Source organism: Idiotropiscis lumnitzeri, chromosome 17 (genome assembly GCF_059441095.1).
Source record: "Idiotropiscis lumnitzeri isolate Australia: NSW breed Sydney's pygmy pipehorse chromosome 17, RoL_Ilum_1.0, whole genome shotgun sequence".
Lineage (NCBI taxonomy): Eukaryota > Metazoa > Chordata > Actinopteri > Syngnathiformes > Syngnathidae > Idiotropiscis > Idiotropiscis lumnitzeri.
This window is the reverse complement of record NC_142407.1, coordinates 16,494,070-16,511,767: the sequence shown is the minus strand read 5'-3', so window position 1 is coordinate 16,511,767 and position 17,698 is coordinate 16,494,070. Positions and strand designations below refer to the sequence as shown.

At 42.5% G+C, this 17,698-nt stretch overlaps 3 protein-coding genes across 4 annotated transcripts; 2 read left to right on the top strand and 1 right to left on the bottom strand.

The window, feature by feature from the left end:
* Positions 1 to 29: 29 nt before the first annotated feature.
* LOC148320595 (serine/threonine-protein kinase pim-2-like) lies at positions 30 to 2,632 on the bottom strand. The gene is made up of 8 exons (XM_088279051.1): positions 2,317 to 2,632; positions 2,125 to 2,247; positions 1,720 to 1,814; positions 1,570 to 1,614; positions 1,284 to 1,499; positions 558 to 738; positions 316 to 489; positions 30 to 121 (listed from the first exon to the last, which is right to left on the bottom strand). Exons 1-8 carry the CDS (start codon positions 2,630 to 2,632, stop codon positions 30 to 32), a joined length of 1,242 nt encoding a protein of 413 aa, XP_088135177.1.
* Positions 2,633 to 3,615: 983 nt separating this feature from the next.
* LOC148320594 (hepatic and glial cell adhesion molecule-like) lies at positions 3,616 to 8,260 on the top strand. Of its 2 annotated transcripts, none has more exons than XM_088279865.1 (7): positions 3,616 to 3,998; positions 5,516 to 5,860; positions 6,056 to 6,337; positions 6,775 to 6,868; positions 6,937 to 7,004; positions 7,075 to 7,145; positions 7,218 to 8,260. In XM_088279865.1, the coding sequence occupies exons 1-7, from the start codon at positions 3,893 to 3,895 to the stop codon at positions 7,338 to 7,340; spliced, it is 1,089 nt and encodes a 362-aa protein (XP_088135991.1). In that variant the 5' UTR covers positions 3,616 to 3,892; the 3' UTR covers positions 7,341 to 8,260. The 2 variants fall into 2 exon arrangements, with proteins under 2 accessions (XP_088135991.1, XP_088135992.1); XM_088279866.1 differs by having other exon boundaries at positions 3,902 to 3,998; positions 5,519 to 5,860.
* A 574-nt stretch (positions 8,261 to 8,834) lies between these two features.
* Positions 8,835 to 13,024, top strand: tmem120aa (transmembrane protein 120Aa). The gene is made up of 12 exons (XM_088279238.1): positions 8,835 to 8,999; positions 9,770 to 9,888; positions 9,966 to 10,097; positions 10,231 to 10,290; positions 10,375 to 10,470; positions 10,598 to 10,687; positions 11,078 to 11,143; positions 11,226 to 11,287; positions 11,373 to 11,465; positions 11,809 to 11,873; positions 12,516 to 12,584; positions 12,666 to 13,024. The coding sequence occupies exons 1-12, from the start codon at positions 8,922 to 8,924 to the stop codon at positions 12,777 to 12,779; spliced, it is 1,044 nt and encodes a 347-aa protein (XP_088135364.1). The 5' UTR covers positions 8,835 to 8,921; the 3' UTR covers positions 12,780 to 13,024.
* Positions 13,025 to 17,698: the final 4,674 nt, after the last annotated feature.

Here is a 17,698-nt window from a genome sequence, read left to right as displayed (position 1 = left end):
AATGGCTTACTGCGATAACCTCTCAGGTCTTATCTGAGCCACCTGTGACGCCGCAGCTCTTTGAGCGAGGGCCGTTCTTCAGGCGCCGCTGTTAGGCTCTTCTTAAGGAAATCCCGACAATCTTAGTACAACAAATGTGGAGAGAACAACTAGGCACTTGAATAATGATTTGGATAGTATATTAGCCAGCTGATGATTGTTTTCGGGATTGTGGTCGGAGGCCGACAATTTTTATGAATAAGGCCGGAAAGTCGAAGCCGGAACAGCATTAGCAGTCCAACAGAAATTAAGAATCCTTTCAGATCTGTTCCTTACCGTCTGAAAACTTGTTGCTGATTCTTATCTCCTCCTTGAGGAACCCTTCGGTTTGAAAATCCACTTTGTTGTGGAGGATTTCAAAGAGCACCGTCCCAATCTGCCATGCGGTGGTGGGGCCCGCCCGGTACCATTGGTGTCGGAGCCACTCGGGGGGCTCCAGAGAAGGCGTTCCTTAAACACCCAGCGTATGATAACCAAACAGCCGGCATTTAAATGTGCAAATCAGTCTTGAGTCTTACCAAAAAAGAGTCTGTAGAGAGATCTTTTCTTGGTGAAGCAGCTCAGTCCAAAGTCGATGATGCGTACGTGAAGGCCGTCAGGGGTGCTCTCGATCAGGATGTTTTCAGTCTTGATGTCGCGGTGGAAGATGTGCTTCTCCTGAAGTTTTTGAGCCACATCCAGCAACTGTTTCAATATGACCTGTGGCGAAAAAAGAAAAACCACTGCAGGGTTATTGACGGGCTGATCGTCTGTTTTTAGAGCTCTCCTCATGATGGTCTGTACTTCCACCTATCAGTCAGTCTGTTCTTCACTGTGTCCTTCTGTCTCGCTGCTTGTCCCAATTTTTCAAGTTTGTGTCAAATTATTATTTACATTGAGACTGTCTACAGCAGGTGTGGGCAAACTACGGCCCGGGGGCCACGTGCGGCCCGTTAAACGCTTTAATCCGGCCCGCCGAACTTGAAACAAATGAAATGAATCAACCTTGTTAATGTTTTATTTTCTAAATGCTGTGTTTTTTCAAAGACATTGATATTGTAATGCTTTTGTTCACTTTCATTTCAGATTCAATGTATTTTTTTTCTCCAATGAGGTGACCAAATCACTCTATCAATCTGCTTCTGTCAAATTTTAGAACCCATTGTGGCCCGCCGATCCAAAAGTTTGCCCACCTCCGATCGCATTGTCATGAGTCGATGTCTGTGGTCGAAGGCTGCCGTTAACATATATCCCCTCTTGCTTACCTTTGCCTCGCTCTCATCAAGACAGCCTCCTTTCTTGCTAATGTATTCCGTGAGGTCCTCAGCAGGAACGGGCCTCTCCATCACCAGAATGAGCTTTTGGCCCAGGTCGTACCAGTCCAGCAGGGTGACGTAAGGCGAGCGCCCTTCAGGCAAGTCTTTGGCAAGCTTCTTCATAACCGCCACCTCTGAGGTCATGTTGATCCGGTCTTTTTGCTTCTGGAACGACGAGATTCAAGGTAACTACATTGAGCCCTATAACGATAGCGCAAAGGTGCTCGTCTGTCACCTGTAGACTTATATTGTTATCTTTTGGGATGTGCTTGATGGCCACCTAAATAAGAAAAACTTCAGGTCAATGCTTACTCCAGATGTCTTGAATGCAGACGGGCCGGGAGTGTTAGCATCACGGTTTGCACGTACAGTAAGTGATACTCACCGGGAAATTGTCGACTTTGCGGTAGCCGGCAAAGACGGATCCGCAGCCTCCTTCGGCCAGCAGTCTCTCCTGCACGTATTTGAGCTCCAGTTGAGCTGAACAGCAACAGAGATTTGGCTTCGGTTCACTGTCTGTCCATTCTGTGACCGTCTCGCTTGTCTGTCTGTTCAACTGTTACCTGGTGTCTGTTTTCCTTTCACTTCATTTCCACTCATCCGTCTATCTGTCCTGTTCCTTCATCTGTCTTGTAATTTCTATTTCACTCTTCCGCTCATATTTATTGCACCCATTTGTCTCTTTTCTCGTCTGCCCACATACTAGCCAGATTTTTCTTCTCTTGTAATCAACTATCATTTCGCTATGCATTGATAGGATTTGATCTGAAATTGAAAAAGTTGCACTAACCCCAACAAACTCCTGAGGCGTCATCGTCGCTGGGTTTCGTCATCTTCGGGTGGACGCTTGGTTCCTCTCCATCCGCCAAGAAGCCTCCCGCTTCTGCAGCCATTTGAGAACTTTGCAGGCTTGCTACAAGATAAGCACATACTGTATATTGTAATATCGGATTATGTCGGGGCATCTGCGGTCCGCACCCACCATTGTCACCGGAGTTGCAGGAAGACGACACCTCCTCGGTAGGCTCACAACCTTTCCTTTTTTTCCTGGCTGGAGTCTTAGCGTCTTCTTCCACTTTCCTCTTGGCTCTCGTGGTCCAGGCATCCGTCTCAGAGCTGTGAGAGGGTTCACAGAGGAACACCCGGCCCGCCCTTAGACAGCGTGTCATGTCGGGACTGGACCTCATTTTTATACCACCGGTTCCAAGGTCTGCCTTTGGGGCCTGTCGGCTTTGCCGTGGGCTGCAATGCGTCGGTGCTTTGAACACAATGTTCAGTTGAGTTTGTTGGCTCTTCATGCACCAGTCTTTGACCACTTTATTAGGTTGAACTTTTAGCATTTTATGGATCTTTATAATGTTCTGCTTTCATAGAAACCATCAGAAGTACATATCTGTATATGTATCATGCTGAGAGCTGTTTTCAGTATTTTGGTTCTTATCAAATTACATGTCCAAAATGTCCTGGTCAAAGCAGTATTAACCCCTCAAAGTAGAACGTGAAAAAGAATCTGTGTGCAATAACAAAACACGTATTCTAATCTAGTCACGAACACAGTGTGTGCTTATTCGGCTTGTGCACGATTTTAGTCATTAAATGCTCTTCCACTTAATGGCATTCACCTTTTGCCATTCATACAATAGCACGGCTATTCGTTCAACTGGGCCAAATTTTAGTCTCATGTGAGTAAATTGAAATGAGATTATTCATTTCAGTTGATACACTTTTTGTGACATTTTTCAGTCTGCTTTGCTTCGATTGGTAAACACTGTGTTCAGAACTATGTTTTACAACGTTTAAACTGTGACATGAATATTAGGGTGAACTTATCCTCAACAGTTACTTACCTTTTGTCATTAGCTTCCTCAACTTTGCAAACAAGAGGCTTTTTTTGTTCCCAGAATTCATCTCTCGAGGGGGCCCAACGGTGGTAAAAATGAATAGACAAACAAATGCATGTTTTTTTAATATGCATAAAGTGAAAACAACAGTCACCATTCTTTTTGGACGAATGACGCTGCAAGGGGGCCAGCGTGGCGGGAGAGCTTCTAACACGCACGCACGCCGCCACCCACCCCTCCCAACCCCCTGACCATTAGGCGGATGTGTGTGTCTCTCGAAGATGCGCATCTGGCGTCACGCGTGGGCATATCAAGTCTTTAGTTGAGTGACTTGTGTGTGCATGGGGGGGCTTTGGCGTTGAGCGACGGGCGTGGTTTGCACACCTTTCGAACGACAGCTTTCCAAGGGCGGCGTTCAACCGACGTGCGTCCGAGTGACGTATGTGGAGTGACGTCATCGGTACTGTCTCAGAGTTTACAATTCACGAATCCGCACTCGTTTTTTTCCTCTAAGGCTGAGCTAATTTTTTTTTAAAGTGGCAAGTTTTTACGTTAGGAATTATTACATTATCTATTTTTTCATTAAAAATATTTGTATTTAATTCGTGTTACTCTTTAAAAATAATGATTTTATCTCATTAAATGTTTGACTTGTAGATTAAAAAAAACAAACTTGTGACGTCATCGGGGTGCGGCAAGCGGGGCCGGAAAATCAAGATGAATATAATGATGATGATGACGATGATGATGGCAGAGCCTCACTCCAGAGTCAGAATAAGACCATGGATTCTGTTTCTGTCCTTCCTGGATTTCTTTCACACAGGTTAGTCATATTTTCGTTCTAAAGTTAAAGTTGCAAAAAAAAAAAAACTTTTTGGGGAGCTTTTGTGCTACTGTAGACTGTATGATACCTATTAGAATAAAGCAAAAATGTATTATATATAAAATAGACAATAGGCAATTAAGATAAAGTTGTATTGTAACTTAGTTAATTTCAATGAGAATTAGCGAGACTCAGAAATGATGTTACTAATTTGGATTACATTTTCGTTAATTATGCATCTGTGTCATTTGTCATCAGTCGTATTGCAAAATAATATACCATATAGAACAAATGCATTGAAGTTAAGACATTTCAGAACGTATGTATATTACTTACAATAAAGCAAAATATAAAGTCATTCTGTTATAGTAGGATAACACAAAGTAAGTATAGATTATTTATGTAACACTTTTTTTACGGAGACGTCCCATTAACATTTAAAATCAGAATGTATTAAAAACACAGAATAACATTTTACTGTTAACACAAGGAAAAACAAATCAAATCAAAATAGATTAAAAAAAATAAAACCAAACACTCAGCAAAATTTATTCTGACTGGAATACCAAGCAAGACATGTTTTGGCTGCTGTCATGTTCGATTATATTATGGATTTGTGTGTGTCTTTAAGTGCATTGTTAAGATGGTCCATAATCAGTTGCCACAAATATGGTGGCTTGTTTGAAAAGTTGTCACTGATATTATACTCCATCAGAATCAGCATTTAAAGAAATGCTCTTAGTTTCTCTTATCTGTGTGTGTGTGGGGGGGGAGGCGTGTGTGTGTGCGTGTGCTCGTGTGCGTGTGCGTGTCTGTGTGCTAGTCTTTCCATCGTTGTGTGACATTAGCTTTTCTTGAAAGGACGTTTTTCTACCGCAGTTGTTTGTGTTCACTCATTGCCCAGCCATTGTTGCAAGCTGCACAGTCACTGAGCGGCTCTGTCTCTCCGCAGCTAGAACAGCATAGCCGAGCCTGGCAGCTGTTATAGCTCCCAGTGCCTGCCAATACGGGAACAATGGGCACTTTTGTGAGCGGATGTTGGCCCGTGCGTCCTACAGACTTTGACTTGAGGTTACCATGGCATTGCAGAGCTGTCATTAGTGGTGGTGGAGATCCATGCTTAAAGTCTCAAGTAGGCCCCAATTTTCTTTTCAAGAATACATGTGGTTCGATATTCATTAATTCAACAATTTTATCTTTTTTTCTGTGGGCTTTATCCTTGACTCTTCACTGCAAATTTGACAAATTTGCATTTTCGCGTTATTTATGAACAGCCTAGCGAAGTCTGTCTTATATAAAATTGGTGTCAAAGAAGTATGTCGCCAGTTCAGGGTGTACCCCGCCTACTGCCCGATGAAAGCTGCGACCCTAGTGAGGAGAAGCGGTTCACATAATGGCTGGATGATCTAAGATCTTTGTATGTTGGGGGCGGGTTGTTAGCGGAAAAGATGTCGAGCCTTCTCCAAAGAGGTCTGCTTCAATTGACCTGCTTTTCACCATTCATGCTTCTGTTTCAGCAGGTGTGGTGCTCGCAGTGAACATGACTCTCCCCAGCTCTCTCATCCGAGGCACGCTAGGAGGCGAGGCCCTCCTCTCCGTTCACTACGTCAGCTTCAGCGCCGACCTGCCCGTCATCAAGTGGCAGCTCCGCCGGGAGAAGTCGGTCACCGTCGTGCAGTCCATCGGGACGGACATTGTGGGCACCCTGAGGCCCGAGTACAGGGACCGCATCCTGATTTTCCAGAACGGATCCCTGCTCATGCACAACTTGAGGCTTTCGGACGAGGGGATGTACGACGTGGAGATCTCCATCACGGATGATACGTTCACGGGCGAGGGCAGCGTCACGCTCACTGTGGATGGTACGAGGTCCACCGTCTTCAAGTTGCTTGAGAATGAACTGAATGTGTATGTTGATGTGAATCGAGGGGCTTCGTTTTTCAAAAATGCTTTTTCATCATCTCGTGGCATCTATACTCAATTCTAAATGTTTTTACAAGGGCTGTCAATTACTCTCCTCTTGGGTAACTAACTTGAAATTTCCTGCTCCTTCCCAGAGCCTTTGTCCAGTGCTTACATCCACATGGAGACATCCTCAGTGCTGGAGCGTAGCCAAAATGTGGTCCTGAACTGCACTCATGATGCGGGGACCCGGGCCACGTACAAGTGGATGAAAGGCGACAAAGCGCTGGGCAACGACAGCAGACTGCAGCTGTCACGTGACCACAAGCTCCTCACCATCACTCGCGTCACAATGGCGGACGACGACGTCTACAGCTGCGTGGTGGAAAATCCCGTCAGCGCCGTAAACAGCCAGCCGATCAGATTGAGTGTCTACAGTGCGTAAAATCTAGAATGGGTTTTTACTGCCGTCGTGGTTTCATAGAAATGCTTCGCAGAAAACACCAACTCCAATTTTGTAATGTGTATTTTAATAAGAAAAACGGCTGTCTGCAGAAATGTACTTCAAAAAAACAACAACAGTTTTATAGAATGTACAGCGTTAGACAGTTTATGGTGATTCCGTGCATTTATTGTGCAACACTTTCTGCTGTGCGCACCTCAGCCGCCAGAGGGCGCAAAGAAGACGGTCACAGCAGGTGAGTTAGTTGCTGTAACAATCATAATTTTTTACAGACGATAAAGAATGTATGTCTGTGAGTATTATGTGTATCATTTGTCTGCGTGTGAAGTGTTAAAGTTTTATGAAATTCTAATGTATTCATTTAATAAAATCAATTCATTGCCCACCCCTGCGGTTCTTGTGTCTTAATAGAAAGAAGTTCCGTCTATATCATCCTCTCCACTGGTGGTATCTTTCTCCTTATTACCTTGGTGACAGTGTGCGCCTGCTGGACGCCTTCCAAAAAGTAAGTGAACAAAAATCAAAACCATAATTGAAATTAAGTTTGCATTGTAGACATCTTCTGTTTCTTAGGCCGAGACGACCAACAAGAAAGTCTTTCTCCAGGTTTTATAACCAACACGCACCGACTCGTCCCTCAGGTATGACATTATAGTGTGATCCCAAAACAGATATTGAACTTTTTGGTTGTATGTATTTGTAATCTTGCAGTTGATACCCCTGAAGGGACACGTTGCAATGGGAAGAACAGGGTGACGTCACTTTACATCCTGCAGCAGAAGGTGAATCATAGAAAAAGGAAAATGTTTGTTTGGCTGCTTCGGAATTCAACCTGTACAATTTTTTTTTTGCAGGATGTTTCCCCAAGCGACTGTTCTATTAACAGCATCGGATCTGCTTTGGAACCGCCCAACTATGCCAACTATGTTGATTCTCTCACGCGGGCAGCTGCCCACTCCAACCAACTCCAAGTATAGATGACCGACGGAATATATGTAAAAATATATTAATGATTAATGGTTATTAATGACTATAAACTAGTCTTACACAAGACAAGTCAAACATGAAAATGTTTATTATATATTACACCAAGGTTTTTGTTCGGACATATTGTACATTCAATTAATAGTGATATTTTTCAGTGTAATGCTGCCTGACATTTTTCTATTAGATGAAAAAGAATGCCGTGTAGATATTTCTCCAAATCGTTTTATATTAAAGTGGTAATCTTGTTTCAAGAATACATTTTTATATATTTTAGTTTAAATTCGTAATATTATGAGAACAAAGTTATATTTTTTCCAAGAAAAGAGTTATGTATTCGAGAGATCAAAGTTGTCATATTATGCAAACAATGTATATTTTCAAAGAGAATTTCATTTATTTTTTAGATTAAAAATGCCTTTTTTTCTTTTTTTTTTTTTAGATGTAATTAGTTGTAATATTGAGCTGGGCAATGTAGCGCATTAATTTCGCATTAATTCACTAGTTTATTAATGCTGATACATCTACCTGTACCATATGTACGGGATATTAAAAAAAACTAAAACTATTGCATTACTGTTGCAGAAAAAAATCATAATCAGATTACAGGTACATTTAATAAAAATGTGGTTTTTTTTTTTTTCAGAATGACAATTTATGCATGAGAGAGAGATAACACTGACGATTCCCCTTGCTGGCTAAACGAATAAAAAAATTTGAAAAAAACCCCAAAACAAAGCAGATTTAAGTTAAAAAAAAAACAACATACAATTTAATTCTCATAATAGCACTACAACTTTGACCCCAAGGATGTACATTTTTTTCTAGACAATATACCACTTTTTCCCAAAAAATAAATAACTTTATTTTCATAATATTACGACTTGTCTTGTGTATTTTTCTTCTGGTCAGGATGGCCCCAATGCTTCTGTCAATAATAAACTGATGTTGACGTGCAAAAATACTGACCGTTTATTTCACTTTTCAAAATATGTATGTCGTGAAAAATGTATGACTTCATTTTCGTAATAGTATGTCGTCAAAAATATACACCTTAACATAAAAATATACGTTTTTTGATCTTAAGTCATGACTTTGATCCCGCGTAGGTAGACACGAAAAGATCCCGCTAACCTACAGTTTGCCCTCCACCGGATATCTGATTGGCCCGCTCGTGTTGCAAATAAGCATAATACAAATTAGACGTCACTCACTAGACGATTTTGACAGTCTGTGAAGTTATCTTTACTTTCTACCATTAACGGAAGTTAAAACATTTTTTTCAGATTCGTTCAACTATACGAAGAAAACAACCGAAGAAAACGCAATTTCTTACAGGCGTGAGCGGGATTGTGATATTAATTATTACCTTCTACGCTGTGTTTTGACTCTAAAATGGCAAAAAAAACAAAAAAAACTTTGAGTAGGAGGGGGCTGCCTGATATTATTTTGAAAGACAAAACCAGAACTAATTTTAGTTTGAATGAGTTACTTCACACCAGGCAGCAACTGTTAACCAGTGCCCACTTTCCCAACTACTGCCACGACTGGACGTTTCCCCACCGACGTCCGAAATGTTGTTCAGTCCGACTGGCGTGTCGGAGTGTTTGCGCGAGTGGGGAGATTTAGATAAGGACTATCAACAAATTCAGGTGAGTTCTTGTCATCGTTTGTTAGTTGTACACTTTATACTATAGTCAGACGTCAACAGAGGGAGCCCCGAGGCTAGCTAGGAGGAGCGCCGCCGCCGTCCTTATGTTTGAAGATGACCTTTCTCATTAGCCGCTTGAGTTTGTGCCATAACGCTACTGTAATGATAAGTAGGAATAAAATCTACAAGACCTCAAATGACGTTAAAAGTAAAAAAAAAAAACCGCAGCTACACGCTACATTTGACCCAGGTCCTCGGTTTACGACGGTGTTACATTCCTAAACCGGCGACGTAAACCGAATGTACGTAAATCTGAGTTACTGGTCGTATTAACAGTAAATATTTGTCGTAACTCCCCTCTAGAATAGTTTAAATCATGAATTGAGCTCAGTCCGGTCATGTTCAAACATGCACACTTCCAGTCTGATCGCAGGAAGTTGTTGAATCTTGACTGAGAGGCGAATATCTTTTGATGTTTGGGAGGAGCTCAATTTAGCCTGGGTTGTTAGCAGAAGTCACAAGAGTCTTCGCCACAGGTGCATGAATGAGCACATTTTCTCAAAGTCGAATAATATGAAACCATTTAATTTTAATGGTCATGTTGTAAAATGAGTGGAAAAGGATCTTCGTATTATAGATAAGTATTTTGTGATTGCATTTGGTGGTGTACTGTATTTACGATTACCTTTCAAGCCCAGGACAAGGGCTATAGAAAATTGATGGATCAAAGTGTGCCTTTACAATAGTAATAATGGTCAGTTTGGTCCTCAGGACACACATCGTTTGTACAGAGTGAAGCTCGAGGAGGTCACCAAATTGCAAAACAGCTGCACTTCTGCCATCTCACGTCACCGGAAGAAGTTGAAAGAGCTCTCGTCATCGCTTGAACAGTATGTTCATTAACTGAACACCGACACGCAACGGAACAAAACATTGTGCGCTCTCACAAGCTCTTTTCTATTTTTAGATGCAAAACCAAGCACCCAGAGCAAAAGTTAAGTCCCGAGGAAGTGGACTCCATCGCCGACATCCAGGTGGCGATCAGCGAACGAGCCGATGCCTTTTGTGAGATGGAAGCCTTTCTGCCGAAGAAAAACGGGTTTGATTCCCTTCGTTCTATGTCTTGGCCCCCCACAAAAAACTGGCCCACCCTTTTTGTTTTCGTGGAGGTCAAGGGACCGCTATACCACCTATTACGTCACTTTATTGAATGACTACTTTCCCCATTTCAGGCTATACCTCACTCTTGTTTTAGGAAATGTCAACGTCACGCTTCTGAATAAACAGTCCAAGTAAGGTGTCCCCCCCACCTGTCGTCATGGTGACCGTCTTCCAGCACTCACGCTAACGTCTTCAACCTCTTCTCTGCTGTACAGATTTGCCTACAAAGACGAATATGAGAAATTTAAGCTGGTCCTCACGGTCATCCTCTTCCTCTTCTCCTTCATGTGTCGCTTTTTATTCAGCTACAGGTAAGTGGTACGGTGGCGCCGTCGTTATGCTGCTCTCGTTCTCTCATGCCAAGTGTGAAAGTAATGTAACCACGCTGTTGGCGCGAGCACTAGCTCCAACTTCATTTTTGTTTTTTTTTTCTCTCAGAGCGTTAGACGCCCTTTTCAACTTCCTCCTGGTGTGGTACTACTGCACGCTCACCATCCGCGAGAGCATCCTCATCAACAACGGCTCGAGGTGCATGATTCTATATTCACATATGATATTACGTTCATGTTCACAATTGAGCGTCCATCGAGGGAATCACGACACCGTTAGCGACTAACACATGACTCTTAATGTGTTTTGTCTATTGTGTAGTTGCTTTTAATGCACAGTTTGATATTTTATATACTTTTGTAAATTAAATTGTTACTTCCCCCTAAGGTCAATACATGATTTTGTTTTGTTTTACTTCTCAATTACTCAATTTTACGCGCATAAGCACGTGTATTGTTCGCTTAGTTCTGGTGCCTGTGACCATCATGGACAATGAGTGGAGAAAATCAACCGCTAACTCCCATTTGTCATGTTGTCCCAATAATGTGCAAAGCAGCTGTTTGGCGCCTCACTGTCATCCGCTTTCAGGATCCGAGGCTGGTGGGTGTTCCATCACTACGTGTCAACTTTCCTGTCTGGAGTCATGCTCACGTGGTGAGTCTGTGCTGAGTCCACCTCTCTCAAGTCCAATGTTCTCCCGCCCCCCCACTAACATATTTGCCGTCCCCGCTCGCAGGCCCGAGGGGACTCTGTACCAAATGTTTCGGAACCAGTTCCTCTCCTACTGCTTGTACCAAAGTAAAGCGCGCCACACCATGAACTATTTGACTTGGACCTTCAGACTACACTACTCCGTGTGATTGGTCTTCTCTCCACTCTGTAGGTTTTGTTCAGTTTTTACAGTATTACTACCAAAGTGGCTGCTTGTACAGACTACGAGCCCTCGGAGAACGACACAACATGGACCTCACTGTCGGTGAGTGTCCCATATTTGCACCTAATTCCCATTCAGTATTTGCCGATACCTTGGCACATGCATTCAAAAGAAGAAACGCGTTTGCATCCAAACGGCTACTCTTAATTTATTTGGAAAAAAAAGAATTTGGTTCAAATTCTTCCATCATGGAATCGTATTTCTTCCTGTTTCCATTTTTTTCAATATTCAGTCGTAGAACACAGGCTATGTGATGTATCGCAACATCCTTACTTGAAATGTATCTCCCGCCGTTCTTGTTCTGTCATCCGTCCATCCATCTTATCCAGGAATTTGTTTTGATTTCTCGGTTCACGTTTCTTATTTGTTTTTTGTGTTACTTCAGAGGGTTTCCAGTCGTGGATGTGGCGAGGGCTCACCTTCCTGCTGCCGTTCTTGTTCTTCGGTCAAGTGAGTTGAATTTACACGGCTCTCTGAAAAGAATTGACGTTTATGCTAAAGTGGTGCCTTGAGATTCAAGTTTAATTTGTCCCCTGACTATGCAGTATTCGCCTTGTCTCTCAAATCATCCCTCCACATGAAGATGAACAAAAATGCCATTGATCTCTTCCAGACCAGGAAATAAACCGGAAGCGACTTTTCACATGTTTTGTAATGAGGAAAATAGAACTCTTTAATATTGTACTTTTTAAAAGCATACAACAATGACACATATCGATCAAATGGAAACGCTGCAGTTTTTGCTTGAATTCCGTGAACGTTGTGCTGCTCTTTCCGATATCCGCGCCACGGCCACAGGGGGGCAGTATAATACAGACAGAACTCAGTACGCAGCGGTTATGTTGGTCATTCATTGCAGTGCATAAAGTATACATGCCTGTGAGTATTGTGTCCTTGTCTATTTGTGTTGCTATTCATGAGCCCTTGCGTGGCCTTTTCTCTTCTGTGTTAGCATTAAGCGAGCAGGCAACGTTATGTGCTCGCTTAAAGTACACCATGTGTAATTAGTCTTTGTTTCACCAGCTTCATTTTTCATACATCCCATTTAAATGCAACAAAAATGAAGCCTGTTTGTGTTCCTCCCCCTGACAGTTCTGGCAGCTGTACAACGGCGTCACACTTTTCAAGATGTTCCAGCTACCGGAGTGCAAAGAGTGGCAGGTGTGCAGTCCAACCCATTCACCTTCCAATCTGCTCGATTGAAACGCATTTTAAAACCAAATTGTGCTCTTTGTGGTCGAGGTGGCGATGTGCGGCTGCTCCTACATGACTCTGTTCCTGGGCAACTTCTTCACCACGCTGGGGGTGGTCTACCACAAGTACATGATGAACCAAGATAAGCACAAGTCCTTGTAGGACTTCAGCGTTTCTACCTCCATTTTACTCTTACGCTAATCTGCTGCCCTTGTGTTGTCACTCCGGGGGTGACACAATTGCTAGTAGGTTAGAGGAGAACGTTACACAAGCGTGCGTACTCTGGATGTGATTCATCGGTATCACTCAGGATTTGTGACAAAACCGTGCGCGCAGAGGAAAACGTGTTATTTGCCTTCAAAACCAGCCGAATAAATGCAGTGCTCTCCCAAGGCAGCTTGACCGAAGTTGTACTCAATTCGATACTTTCATCTTTTTCTGTGGGGCGGGCAGGGCGGGATTCTGAATGCCTCAAACATGAGGTACCAAGTTCATCATCTAAATTCAGAATTGCCTTTGACACACTGCTCACACTCTCAGTACTCTCGCAGAACGCTCTCATGGCCAACAAAGTTAGTCATTCCCGAGCACACACGCATGGTACAAAAGTGAAACGCATGCTTCTGAAATTCTCTCTTCACAAAAGAAATACTCACGTCGTGCTGCAACGCTCTCACAGGATGCTAAACTCTCATATAACATAGCCAAGAAAAATGCCATCATATGTCCTAAAATGATATCATGTACACTTGAAATGCTCACATATAATAATAGAATAAGCACTCCTTTCAGATGCTGAAATGTGCATTTTAGTTGCAGTTTTTTCAGCAGTACATGTTTTTTTTTTTGTTTTTTTTGACAGTCTCTCAGTATTGTGTAAAAGCATTTTCAGTTGAATGTGAGAGTGAATTTTGTAGCAGTATATGAGAGCAACTTTTGTTGTGAGTTGTGTGCCCAGTGGTATGCGATTGTTTCTGGAATATGTCCGTCCATGTGTAAATCATTTTTCAGTCGTTGGCGTGAGAGGTCATCCTGAATGATGGTCCTGACCACTCCTCAGAATGTCAACTCATAATTATAGTCAATAGTTTGTAAACCGCTTGGAGGTCACAAATATCAAACAATAAACTCAAAAACCGTAAGAAAAAAAAGGACGACACCCAAGTCGCCATGGGTTTCTGGATCCCTTCCTAACTGTGATTTGAAATTAAATGTAGTGTACTAAGATGTCCAAAAGATGGCGCCATTGAGACACTGCTTCACAATTTCATTGAAAAACAATTCAGCCATCTTCCTTTTTTTTGCAGTTATCTCCAAGCAGATGATTAGCAAAAAACTATTTGAATTTGTGAGTCATTTATTAAATTTGGAATGCTCATTTTCCAAGCACCTGCAACAAGGTGCACACACATTTATATGTGGACATATTCCTGTGCGATTGAAACATTTTCTCGACACAAAGACATGAAACGAGGGCGAGAAAAGGGGTGCCGTAAGATCACAGGCAAACCACAGCTGAAAGTTTAAAATGAAAAGCAGCTTTACGCCCAATTTGCTGCGGCGAAACCTCCAGAAGAAGGAGCAGGGGAGGGAAAAAAAGGAATACGTGAATGTATGCGTTAGGACTGGAGGGCGAGGTTGGGGGGGGGGATTCTCTTGTGCCAGTTCGCTCCTCTTTCATGTGCCTCATTAGAAGCTGCAAGGGGAATGAGGAGCCCAAGGACAAAACTGTATGTAGGGGATGGGGAGGGGGCCCTGCCAAAATGTGTTTTTTTTTAAAAGCCTAAGGATTGTTCACCTTTAGCATTTTCAACAATCCAATATGTAGGTCAATATGATAAGCTATAGTTTGTTTCATTGAAAATCAACATAAGCTTGCACCACAGCTTCGTGGGGCAAATGTTAAAGGTGCAAGTACAGTAAGTTGAATTGCTTACTTGCATATGAAGTAATCACACTTGCTCTTTGTCTTGTGAGTAAAAAAATTTCTTTTATAAACGAGGGACAAAATTTCTTTGGGATTCCATTTATTTCAGTTTTTACTTGTCGGTGTCATATATCATGACTACCCGGGAGTAATAGAAAGAAAAACGTTTAGTTGCCACAAGATGGGGGGGCAACGCGTTATTTTTGTCCAAATGGAACCTCCCAATTCACTTTGAAAAAGTTTCTTGCCACCGAGCTGGCACCAAAGCTCGACTTCATGTTCGAAAAACAGCGCCTCAATTTATTTCAACGTAGTTCCTCAGCAACAAAATGCCTTGAGATGGTATCAAAGCACTATTTTTGTTTAAATGGAGCTCATCAAGAATTTTAGACATTTTGTTTGCACCTCGATGGCACTTAAGCACCACTTTTGTCTAAATAAACCTCCACAATAAACTTCAATCTTGGTCCTTAACACTAATTTGTCTTGAGATGGCACCAGAGCACCACTTTTGTCTAAATTAAGTGGCTCAATTCACTTTTAACAAGTTCCTAAGCACCCAAATGTACCACGTTGATGGGCAAAGCACTGCTTTTATCTAAATGAAGCAACATAAATCACTTCAGCATCTGTCATTGGCATCAAGAAGGTGCCATATAACTACTTTTATCTAAATAAAGCACCACTACTCACGTCAGCATAGTACGTTCATGTCTTCATCATCATATTTGGACTTGGGGACATTTTATCTAGCGGCAGCATCCTTGTGTACGTTCATAATAATATATATATTTTTTAATGACTACGGCACTGACCGGGCCGGAGCTTTTTCGCACCTCTGCCGTTGGGCTAACTGGCCTCCCTGCAGGAGACAGATAAAGAGCCTCACCATCGGGGCGTGAGCAGCTCGTCCACCGGGGAGGCTTGTTATCTGGAGCGGGTCAGGCGCACTCACTTCCTCTGGGATGTGATAAGCTTCTATCGCGGGGATGATTAAAGGAGAAGAAGGAAGAAGTGAAGCCCAGAAGGGGACTGAGAGGAGGCTTTGATTAAGAAGAGGATCAGAATCCGTGCGCTATGTGGACAAAAGTCTTCGGACACACCACTTCATTCTAAGTAAATCAAAGACGTCTCGCACCTTACGGAAGAACGCTGGGATAGGCTCCAGGACGCCTGCCGCCCTTATGTGGATAAGGAGCTTGGATAATGAAGAGATGATGACTGTTCGATCAAGGTCGCCCTTGACCGCGCCCTCCTGTAATGGCCGTGCTCTGCACATTTTTTTGTCTGTGCAAGTAAGCTCTTGCAGTTCAATCAAAGACCCGCCATTGTCAATACATCTTTAGAAGAACCTCTTGAAAACAAAACAAAACAAAACACAAATGACAATCATAATACGTGATACATATCTGTTTGAGTGTTAATTTCCTTAAATTCACCATGCCCCTCTGAGGATTTTATCCAAGTTAAATGCTTCTAATGATGCCAACGAGAGGTGATGGGTGTCATCATGCATTCATCCATTTTTGCTAAATGCTTGAGTCAAATGAGGCGCTCTAGAAAACAAGTGTTAATGCTACGAACGCCTCCCTCATTAGCAAATCAAGTCCCACAGCAGCAGGCCAGACTCGCAGTAAGGTGAACTGTGAGCAGAGCACAATGCAATCTGCATCCTTTAATAAGGGGGAGGGGGGCATGATTGCATCCACTTGTCTAATGAGACTGAAACCTTCATGGCCCCCGACGAGTGCAGGAAAAAAGAGAATTCATCTTTATTTAAGGCAGTAGGCCCCAGCAGGGCACCCCACCTAACCGACCCCCGACGATTCAGCGGAGCTGATTGCACACTGCGGGTTGCCATAGCAACCACCAAATTCAGACAGGAAGGATTTTTTTTTACCTCTTGTTGAACCATCAAACTGCATTTTGGAGCAGGCTTTGTCGCACTAACTTAATTTTTTAAGATCGTGTTATTAAACTATAAACAGCTCATGGAAATGATGAAATGATTGCATGATAAAGCATTCCGCGTTTCAGGATGCACAACAAGCACTCTACTTCGATGCTGGAACTTTGTGATTAAAATTCTCAAGTATTTTATTTTAAATCGTAAAAATAATTATACAGCTTTATATTTGAAGTGAATTGTTTTTTTCAAAACTGCATCACATGCAACTTCATGAAGAAAAATAATAGAGAAAATCCAGTCGTGCAATAGTATAACAACCACATCCAATAACTTCACTTCACGAAACGCTTCTAGGCTGTCTTAAGAATAGCATCAGTCACGGTATGACCCTTGCCGCAATGGATGTTTGAACACAAACGGTGGAGCAAAACATGTAGACAGACAATCTTATGCAACTCACAGGCATGCATTCTTCATCCTCTGTGAAGATGCCAAGTACAGTGGCCGTGCGTGGGGACAGGCACTGAGGACAAACGCAAATCGAGAAAATAAACATTCCCTTAGAATTGTCATGAAAAAACTGTTCTGAAAAAAAACAAAACACAAATAAGCGCAGGATCAGGTAAAAAAAAAAGAATACACGGTGAATATGTTCATCAATAAAGATCATAAATGTATCTGTTTATTTGGAGTCAAATGTTTATTAAGTTATCCATGTACTGTATTCATATACAAGGTAAATATCGAAATCATCCTTCGTCCCACGTAGTCCTTGACCCACATATCGGGTATGCTTGGCCCTGAGGGTCCGCCTGATGAACAGCGAGACAATAAAGTGCATGAGCGGCTCCACTCCCACACGCTCCGCACGAGCTCTTTTGGACCAGATGGCCGATTGCTCTGAGCCGCGAGAAAATTAATCACAAAGCATTTTTTTCCTCTCGCCCGCCCGCATACAAAACGGTCTAAATGCATCGGAGTCTCCCGCCGTGCGCAGCTCGCCGTGTATCAGGTGCATTGAGATTGAGTTTGTGGCTGGAACACGCCGGGCCCTGCTTGACATCATTCTCCAAAGAATTCAAAACCACATGACCATCTGCATTTATCCAGACTTGAAAATTGGTAAAACATTTGATTAATTTCCAGAACGCAAGCTTAGAGGTTTCCAATTCTTCAATTATTTACAATACACTCAAGAATTGTGAAGACACTCGGAACAAGACTTTGTCTTAAATGGCGTACACG

Bases quoted from the DNA above. Each gene is read 5' to 3' on its own strand.
- tmem120aa (XM_088279238.1), top strand. From the start codon at position 8,922: ATGTTGTTCAGTCCGACTGGCGTGTCGGAGTGTTTGCGCGAGTGGGGA. The intron at 11,144-11,225 runs GTGAGTCTGTGC...CCCCGCTCGCAG, and splicing joins TCTGGAGTCATGCTCACGTG to GCCCGAGGGGACTCTGTACC. The intron at 11,466-11,808 runs GTGAGTGTCCCA...GTGTTACTTCAG, and splicing joins CAACATGGACCTCACTGTCG to AGGGTTTCCAGTCGTGGATG.
- LOC148320595 (XM_088279051.1), bottom strand. From the start codon at position 2,632: ATGAAGAGCCAACAAACTCAACTGAACATTGTGTTCAAAGCACCGACG. The intron at 1,615-1,719 runs GTGAGTATCACT...TTTCTTATTTAG, and splicing joins GCAAAGTCGACAATTTCCCG to GTGGCCATCAAGCACATCCC. The intron at 1,500-1,569 runs GTGACAGACGAG...TCGTCGTTCCAG, and splicing joins ATAACAATATAAGTCTACAG to AAGCAAAAAGACCGGATCAA.
- LOC148320594 (XM_088279865.1), top strand. From the start codon at position 3,893: ATGAATATAATGATGATGATGACGATGATGATGGCAGAGCCTCACTCC. The intron at 3,999-5,515 runs GTTAGTCATATT...CTTCTGTTTCAG, and splicing joins CCTGGATTTCTTTCACACAG to CAGGTGTGGTGCTCGCAGTG. The intron at 7,005-7,074 runs GTATGACATTAT...GTAATCTTGCAG, and splicing joins CGCACCGACTCGTCCCTCAG to TTGATACCCCTGAAGGGACA.